The sequence below is a fragment of the Vespa mandarinia genome, chromosome 21 (assembly GCF_050613455.1).
Source record: "Vespa mandarinia isolate Hongniang chromosome 21, ASM5061345v1, whole genome shotgun sequence".
Taxonomy (NCBI): domain Eukaryota; kingdom Metazoa; phylum Arthropoda; class Insecta; order Hymenoptera; family Vespidae; genus Vespa; species Vespa mandarinia.
The window spans coordinates 1,207,501-1,217,500 of NC_140830.1; the positions used below are offsets into that span (position 1 = coordinate 1,207,501).

The window sequence follows — 10,000 nt, forward strand, 5'->3', positions numbered from 1 at the left end:
GGAAGAAGGAATGAGGGAAGAGGAGGAAGAGCAGGAGGAGGTGGAGGAGGTGGAGGAGGAGAAAGAGGAGGAGTAAGTACATACATGTAAAATGTTGAAAATTGTCGCGTGCGAACCCGAGAAATGAAAGTATTGCTATCAACGTATCGTGTTGCTGTCAGTAACGACGCATTAGCGCATTCATATCGCATTCCGAGGCTACCCTTCGATCCGTGCTCTTAACACGCGCCAGCCAGTATTCATCTATATATGTATGTATGGATATGTATTTATGTATGTATGTGTTTATGTATATGGGATACATACGTATGCTATGGGTAGACACACGTGTCGCATCGATACGAACGACGGAAACGTATGCGATCGAAAATGTCCGCTCTCGAGAATCGCGATAAACATTTCTATTTACTTTCTATCTTGAATATTAGGTCCTTTAAATGTTCCTTTATCGTTCTTTTGCATACCGTGTATATAAATGCATACGTATACGTGAGGAATTTCAAAATGATTTCTTTATCGTTTCGAATTAACGTAATCAATTCGTAAGGGGAAATTTTTTTAAATTATAAAAATGTGTGGCTGTATGCGCGTCGCGCCTGTGTGTGTGTGTGTGTGTGTATGGGTAAGAGAGCTTAGAAATATATTATCTTCTTATTAAATATTCATAATTATTAATAATCTATAGACGACATGACATTGATATGCAATTTATATACAATATTTGTATATATATATATATATGTATATATGTTTGATAAATTTTATATTTATTATTCATTAATTTATATCATTAACGTACTATTTATCTACTTTCAAAATCTTATCATAGTATGTTTGATAATAACAAAAAGTTTGTATATATAAGAAAGATTAAACGCTCAATATATATATATATATATATATATATATATATATATATATATATATACATACATTGTTAAGATCAAATCGAATACATATCAGATTTATTATATATAAACAATTTATTATATATAATTAAAAATCTGTACGTAAGTCAAATCATTACACTAACATAGATAATATGGACTACGTGTGTATGTGTATTTGTTTCTAAGATACAATTAAAAAATCTTTACAGGTATAGTACGAAAAAAAATTTTCATAAGATAGAAAAAAGAAGAAAAGAAAGATTGAGATTTCGAGTACCCGCAATTTGCCAAACGAAATGAAAAGAAGAGAAAGATAAAAAGAGATGGGTAGAAAATTTTTCGTAAGAAAAATGAAAGAAAGAGAGAGAGAGAGAGAGAGAGAGGGAGAGAGAGGGAGACAGATTGAGATTTCGGGTACGCACAATCTGCCGCAGAAAAATAAAATAAGGATAGAAAAAGATGACTAGAGAATTTTTCGTACAATAAAATGAGAGAGAGAGGGAGAGAGACAGGTTGTAGAGTTCGGGCAGAAACGAAGAGACAGGTTGCAGAATTCGGGCACAAACAAAGAGACAGATTGAGAGTTCGGACAGACACGATGTGTGCCATGTAAAAAGAAAAGAAAAGAAAAGGGAAGGATAGAATGAGACGGTTAGAAAATTTTTCGTTAGATAAAAAAGGACAGATAGACAGACAGAAAGACAGACAGAGACATAGAGAGACAGAGAAAGAAAGAAAGAAAGAAAGAGAGAGAGAGAGAGAGAGAGAGAGAGAGAGAGAAAGAGAGACAAGTTGAGATTTCGAGCACGCGTGAAAATAAGAATAGATAGAAAAGAAAAGAGAAGAAAGGGAAAGAAAAGAGAATGATAGAAAGAGACGGTTCAACAATTTTTCGTAAGATAAAAAAAGAAAGAGAGAGGCAAAGAGAGAAAGAGAGATAGGTTGCAGAGTTCGGGTACATGCGAAAAAAAGAGAAAAAAAAGTCGTTCTCGGGTCATCGGGTTGGCTCGTCGTTCGTCGAAAGGGCGTTGCGTCGCATCCACCTTTTCTCGTTTCCTCCGTACACGACGTCAGAGCGTCGATAGAGACCGATTACCTCTATGTGTGGGAGACTTTCTGAAAGAAAGAGAAAGAAAAAGAAAGAGAGAGAGAGAGAGAGAAAGGAGGGATATACGAGGGCCGCCCACGTTGCTGAGACTTTTCATCAGGTTTATTCACTTCTATCGATATCTCTCTCTCTCTCTCTCTCTCTCTCTCTCTCTCTCTTTCTTTCTCTCTCTTTCTCTCTCTTCTTCTTTCGTCGATCTCTTAAATTATCTTTACTTTAGATATCATCTAGAACTCTCATTCTTATCTTGTTAATTTTAATTGATATAAATATATATTTATATCAAATTAAATTAAAAATTAATTAAATTAATTTAAAAATTAAATAATAAAAAAAAATATATATATATATATCAATTTAATTGATATATATTTATATCAATTTCGTTATCTCTCTAAGGTATTTTCTAAGTTCGTTTTTTATATGACGACATAATTACTTAATGATTTGATTTATATCACGAAATAATTGTCAATTCGTAGAAATTTATAGGATATTATGAAAATAATATAAAGATATTATTATTTGAAATTAGAATTTCAATCATATCGCCGAAAAGAATTCTCGATGAACTTTTTATAAAAGTTATTATTTCATTTGAAATATGAAATTATCGTTGATATTTTGATTTTATTAGTTTAACTTTTACGAAATATATATATATATATATATATATATATATATATAGTCTATTTGCATTTTATTAATTATTAAACGTTTTATTAATTATTAATTATTAATTATTAATAATTTTATTAATTATTGAATATTCGAATTGTTAGATGAACAGATAAGATGAAATATAGTAATCGAAGATTAATCTAATTAGATCGTTATAACGAGTGATGATCTTAAATCGGTACTAACAAAGTTGAAATATTCGAAAATTAATAGATCAATGGATTGATTAATAGAAATATATTCCTTGAAAAATAATATATTAATAAAAATAAATTCTTCGTTTTGACAAAATATTCGAAATTTGTTAATTATTGACGAAGAATATATTAAAAAAATTTATCTGAAATTTATAAAACAAATGGCGTTTCATTGTGTTCCAATTTAATTCGTACAAAAACATATACGATTTTTTGCATAAACATTGCATAATCAATGTGAAATCTAAAAAGTTTGGAATTTTTATGAGAACACGTAAGATTATATAAAAAAAAAGAATGAAAGAAAAAAAGGACAAAATAATCAAAGACAATCTAAGAGGATCGTAAGATAACAAAGAAATAAGATTGATCATCTGTAGCAATGCGAATTTTTTAATTTTAACAAATTATACAAATAATATAAAATTCAAGATCAATGTTAAATATAAGAAAAAAGAAAAACAAAATTCATTTTTAATTATTACAAATCGAAATTTTATTTGATCCTTATAAGAAATACCTCTCTGTGTCTTGTGTGTGTGTGTGTGTGTGTGTGTGTGTGTGATGTATATTTCAATAAAACTTAAATTAATACGAAACATTATTAATATCTAAATTTTGAATCAACGTAATCTAGAAAGTATCAAATTTTTCAATTATTATAACATTTTATTGGCATATATTAGAAAAAAAAAAAAATAATCATGATGGATCATTATAAAGTGAGAAAAAGGATCGAAATAAATTTATACATGCGATCATAATTAACAGATCAATCTCATAATCACAAATTGTTGGATATCTTGAAAGCGATAATAAATAATTTTCGAATGAAAGAAAATAAAATAAAATAAAATAAATGTAAATACGTGATAGAAAATTAAAATGACAAACTTCCTTAAATCTTATCATCGTTATCATTTCGTATCAAAGTAATGTGTCATATGTTTTTTTCTGTTTTTTTTTTTTTTTTTTTTTTTTTTTCATTTCAAACTTTTATACAGGTATTTCACAATGATTACTTCTTATGTGAAACTCATAATGTACTTTAATCTGAACATAGTATCAACGCGACTTAGAAAATATTAAGACCGTGTAATTATTAGAAAGCGCATGTAAGAATGGAGAGGAAAAAAAAAGTAAAAGAAAAAGGATCATTGATTTTTTTTTCTCCACGTAAAATTTCAAATTCCAAGAAATTTATTCGAATATAACGATTTTAAAATTTGAAACGAGTTATATGACCTTCGACATAAAAGTGAAAAAGAATAGAATTAAGATAGTTTTATTCGATCCTTATAATAGATTCTATCATTTTGAATGTAATAGATTTATCTAATAATTTAAAGTCGATCAATTTCTTTGAAAACATCGAATCCGAAAGAATATTATCAAATGAAGTGATATTAAACTACGAGAAAGAGTGTGATACGTTTGTCATAAAAAAAAAAAAAAAAAAAAAAAGAAAAAAGAAGAAGAAAAAGATGAAATGAAATGGAAACAAACTTTTATTCGATCCTTATCACAAAACGTTATCATTCGATTTAAAATATTCATTCGATTTTTTTTTTTATTATAATATTTTTCCCTAAGATTACATATCGTCTCATAATATATATTGAATATCGACGTTAAGATATAATTTTAGAGTATATTAAGAAAACAATTTTTTTTTTCGATTAATTATAATTAACCTACATACACACATATACACACACACACACAGACACACACACATATATACATATACACACGTAAAAGAAGAAAATAGAGAAATAAAAGAAGAAATGAAGAAGAAGAAGAAGAAAGAATAATCCAAAAAGACGATGATCTTAACGATGTAAAAGAAAAGAAAAGAGAGAAAGAGAAAGAAAAAGAGAGAGAAAGAGAGAGAGAGAGAGAGAGGAAAAAGAAAAGCAAACAACAATAACAATAGCAAGAAAAAGTAAAACAAAAAAAATAGAAGAAAAGAAAAGAAAAGGAAAATGGAAAGATCGACCAACAACAACAACAACAACAGCAACAACAATAAAGAAAAAAATAGAAGCAATACGAAAGGAAAAGGTCGAACAACAACAACAAGAACAATAAAGAAAAAAATAGAGGCAAAACGAAAAAGAAAAAAAAAAAAAAGCGAAGAAAAATAAGAAAAAAAAAAAGGAAAGACCGACCAACAACAACAACAACAACAGCAACAACAACAACAATAAAGAAATAAATAGAAGCAAAACGAAAAAGAAAAAGCAAAAAAAAAGAAAAAAAAGAAAAGAGGAAAGAAACGAAAGAAAAGAAGAAGGAAAGAAAAGGAAGGAAAAGGAAGAAAAACCAGAAAAGATCGAACTTGGATTAGGTATCTCTATCGGCACGGATTCCGCAATACGACGGTAGTCCGATAGGCTTGGCGTGTGTACAGGTTAGCGAGAGAGGGCCCCCATACAGGTATTATACGCAAGCTCTTTGTCGAGTACGGAGGGTGGGGGAGGGAAGGGGTTATATTGGCGCCACCTCCTGCACGGTTAAGCGAGCGACTAGGGCAGACTTACGCCTTACGCCTCTCACTCTCACTCACTCTCTCTCTCTCTCTCTCTCTCTCTCTCTCGATCTCTCTTCCCCACCCTTTCCTCTATCACACTCGCACATACGATCCCTCCCTTCCTCCCACCCTTCCTCTTCTCTTTCTCACTTACTCTCTCAATCTCTCTCTCTCTCTTTCTCTCTCTCTCTCGTTTCCCCTTCCCCTCCGTCGCACCTCGACCCTCTCACGATCCCTCTCCTCTTCTCTCTCTCTCTCTCTCTCTCTCTCTCTCTTTCTCCCCCTCTCTCTCTCTCTCTCTCTCTGATGCTGCAACTCCGGCTCGGCTTACCCAACCTAACCCGCGGGCCAACTTCATTCCACGCCGACTGACCACCACCGACGGCCGTCGTCGCCGTCCTCGACGCCGTCGTCGTCGTCGTCGTCGTCGTCGTCGCCGTCGCCGTCGTCGTCGTCGTGGTCGTCGTCGTCGTCGTCGCCGCAACCGCCGCCGCTAACGCCGCCGCCGCCGCCGCCACCGCCGCCGCCGCCGCCGCCACCGCCGCCGCCGTCGTCGTCGTCGTCGTCGTCGTCGTCGTTGCCACCGCCGCTGTCGTCGTTGTCGTTGACGTTGTCGTCGTTGTCGTTGTTGTAGTCGTTGTCGTAATCGTCGTAGTCTTCGTCCTTTTCGTAATTGACACGTTTAAACTATTTCCTTTAAACTATTACCATCGGTACCAATAATATCCTCGTTATTACTTCCCGACCAATTCGCGAATTATCCTTAAACTCGTTAATATAATATATAATCGTATCGATAATAATAAAACAACGAGGAAGAAGAAGAAAAAGAAGAAGAAGAAGAAGAAGAAGAAGAAGAAGAGGAAGAAGAAGAGAAAGAAAAGATAGAAGAAGAAGAAGAAGAAGAAGAAGAAGAAGAAGAAGAGAAAGAAGAAGAAGTAGAAGAAGAAGTACAAGAAGAAGAATATAAATTTATACCGGACGCGTGAGAAATTGTCCTTTTTAATTAGTTTCCATTTTTCTCTCCATTTTAATCCTTGTGTTCTTTTTCTATTCGTTCGTTCGTTCGTTCGTTCGTTCATTCATTTGTTTATTTTTCTATATTGTTCTTTTCTTTTTTGCTCTCTCGTTCTATCCTTCTTTCACGGTGAATCTCGTGAGTTACATCGGTCAGATTACATCGTTTCGCGGACGACGATTACGGATACGATACGATACGATACGGTACGGTACGGTACGATACGATCTTTCGGATATAATCGCGTGCGCGCGAGCCGCGAGTGTGATCATCGTCATTCCCGAAGAAGTTTCTTCATTTTCGTTTCTTTTCTTTTTCTTTTTTTCTTTTTTTTTTTTTTCTTTTTCTTCTTTCTTTTTTTTTGGGGGGGGGCAGGGTTTTTCCTCAGGGGACGGGGTTTCGTTTATTTCGGTTTTTTTTCCTTTTTTTCTTTTTTTTTTGTTTTTGTTTTTGTTTTCGTTCTTTAGTGACTGTGTAAAGATTGAAAAGAGTGGGTGGGTAGGTGGGTGGGGGATAAGGAAGGTAGGATCTGCTACGGGAGGTGTCACGGATTAAAAAAAAAAAATAATAATAATAATAGAAAAAAAAAAAAATAATAATAATAATAATAAAAAAAAGGACATGTTTTTTTGTCGTTTCTAATATATCGTATTCTCTGTGAAGAAAAGAGAAAGAGAGAGAGAGAGAGAGAGAGAGAGTGAGAAAGACAGATAGACAAACAGATAGAAAGAAAGAAAGAGAAAGAGAGAGAGAAAGAGAGAGAGAGAGAGAGAGAGAAAAAGAGAGAAAGAGATAAGAAGAGGAACGCATCATGGACATATCAGAAGATTGTTGGGAGCACGTGGGTCTCCTTCAGGAAGTCTCCCCCTCGGAACCAGCTCCACCACCACCTCAACCAGACTTCCTCATTCAGCAACAGGAGGTAAGTCCATCTTTCATATCTTATCTTATCTTTTCTTCTTGTTGTTGTTGTTGTTGTGGTTTTTTTTTTTTTTACTTCTCCCCAATCCCTTCCCTTGATTATGATCATTTCCAAGATCCCATTTGATAATTCGATTTGTCATAATTGACGAATTTAATAGATCGTTTACAATTTCGAATTGATCGCTGTATCTGTTGAAATAAAAAAAAACAAAAACGAAAAAAAAAAAATAAATAAATAAATAAATAAATTGTTTCAGAATTTATTAAATTTTAAATATTACTCTTTCTCAATTTATCCTATTGAAATATTTTTGTTTTATACGTTATCATTGATTATGCTCCTCGTCGATCATTCTCGTCGTTATATTTAAAATCGTGTTGTTCAATCAAAAATAAAGAAAAAAAAAAAAGTATATAAATAATTTGTAAAAGATCTGTCTGATCTCTGATCAAATCGATTATTATAATAAAATCATGAATTAGATATTATTTCGTTCGAATTAAATGTGATTTAAACGTTCATCCGATAAATTAAAACGCTCCTTATACACATACACACACACATACACACACATATGTATATATACATATATAATTTAATTATGACGCGTCTTTCGTATTTTTTTTTCTTTCTTTCTTTCTTTCTTTCTTTCTTTCTTTCTTTCTTTCTTTCTTTCTTTTTTTCTCTCTTCGTTTTCTTTATTTTTTCTAATTAGAAAAAATCAATTACGTCATATGAAATATAAGTAACGATAACTCTACGATCGTTTTCATTTTATTTCATTTCAATCTAATACAAACATTTTCACGATACGAAAGACGGGAACATTTTCACGATGAAATCTTCTGTTGTTATTGCTCTTACGTTGTTTACATGAACGTCAGCTACTTAGAATTCATGGAAATTACATACACACATACATATATATATATATATATGTATATATATACACACGTACATAGATATTCTTACGTTCATCAATATTTCCACCTACGAGTGGATATATAATTATCCTTCAAAGAAATTCGCCGACGATTTTTCTTTAGCCGTTATACAGTATATATGTATGTATATATATATATATATATATATATATATATATACATATGTATATACGTATATGTATCTATGTAGGTACTCAAGAAAACACTTAAACCGTTCCAACGCGGAAGATAATACTCGTATCGTTTCGAGGACTAATATCTAATTAGCATAATACACTTTAGAATATCTTAGATGCATTCGCGAACATATTGGAATTTTCCCGCGCGTGGCCTAACTTACGCATATACGTAAGTAAGTACGTAAGTAGTTAAAAATTATTTGCACATTTTTCATTTGCGTTAAAGAATATCACGATATCGTACTTAATTTACGTGTCTTAGTCAATCGAAAGAAAATCTTTTTTTTTTTTTATCTTCAATTATTCTACGATTCAAAAGATTTACGAATAAATCGATCGTAAATTTATACGTCAGATAGATCAGATCTTTCTCCTTCTTTTTCTTCTGTTATTTTGTTTCTCTTTTCTTTTCTTTTGTTTCCCTTTTTCTTTTTTTTTTTTTTTTTTTTTTTTTCTTTTTCATAAATACTGTAAACCTTTTACATGTTCTCATAATACGACGCACAAGAGATAAATATATATATACGTATATAATAATGTTCAAAGAGATTACAAACGATTATGACTTTTCGATTATGCTCGAATGACTTTCATTAAATTTATACGATATCATAATCATTTTAGGATAAATATATTCGTTCTTATACTTGATATATATTATACGATAACAATATACACACACACACACACATATATAATATATATATATTATATATGTATATTTCAAAAGAAAAAAGAATTTTATTTTTCGATAATTATAGAAAATATATGCGATATAATTATCTGTATATAGTTATAATAATAAATCCGTATATCTTTCTCTAATTCCTTGAGTTTTTGATTGGTCCGTAATAACAAAGAGCAGCTGGCCATATCGATTCGGTTCTATATATCTCTCTGTTTGTTCAAGCAAACGAATCGATAATGATCATACCATAAAACACTATCATTAAACGTTGATCGACAGAGGGTGTAAGATTTAGATGTGCTTTATACGTATACAATGTTCTCTTCGAAATAAGAAAGAGATGAATAGATATATGTATTATGAACAGAAAAAAAGATAGAAGGACAAACAAACAAACAGAATGGAAACGAAGAAAAAGAGAGAGAGAGAGAGAGAGAGAGAGAAACGGATTATTACAATGTGTATGTAAAAAAAAAAGAGAGAGAGAGAAAGATGGAGAATAGAAGAAAGAATTGTCGAAGGATCAAGAACTGGTTTCATTTCAATCTTGTAAGTCCCGTATAACGAGTTACAGATGACGATAGAGAAAGAGAGATAGAGATAGAGATAGAGATAGAGATAGAGATAAAGATAGAATGAGATAGAGGGAGAAAGAGAGAGGATATATTGAAGGTATCCAAAAGGTAGGGCGTTAGTTATGGTGCCCTGTAATCACATAAGAAATTATAGGTATTTAGTCGGTGCGCATGAATGAGTGGGATAAAGAAAGTTTAAGGAAGAAGATATCGATGGCATCGGGCGCGTGCAGCCTTCGCGAAACACCCTAACTCCTTCTCA

At 31.9% G+C, this 10,000-nt stretch overlaps 1 protein-coding gene across 1 annotated transcript in view; it reads left to right on the forward strand.

The window, feature by feature from the left end:
- The first annotated feature begins 6,992 nt into the window (after positions 1-6,992).
- LOC118443993 (homeobox protein araucan) overlaps positions 6,993-10,000 on the forward strand; it is a 138,216-nt gene continuing 135,208 nt past the window's right edge. The window contains exon 1 of the mRNA XM_035871757.2: positions 6,993-7,349. Within this exon, the coding sequence (XP_035727650.1) occupies positions 7,239-7,349 (111 nt within the window). The 5' untranslated portion in view covers positions 6,993-7,238. The remainder of the gene's footprint in view (positions 7,350-10,000) is intronic.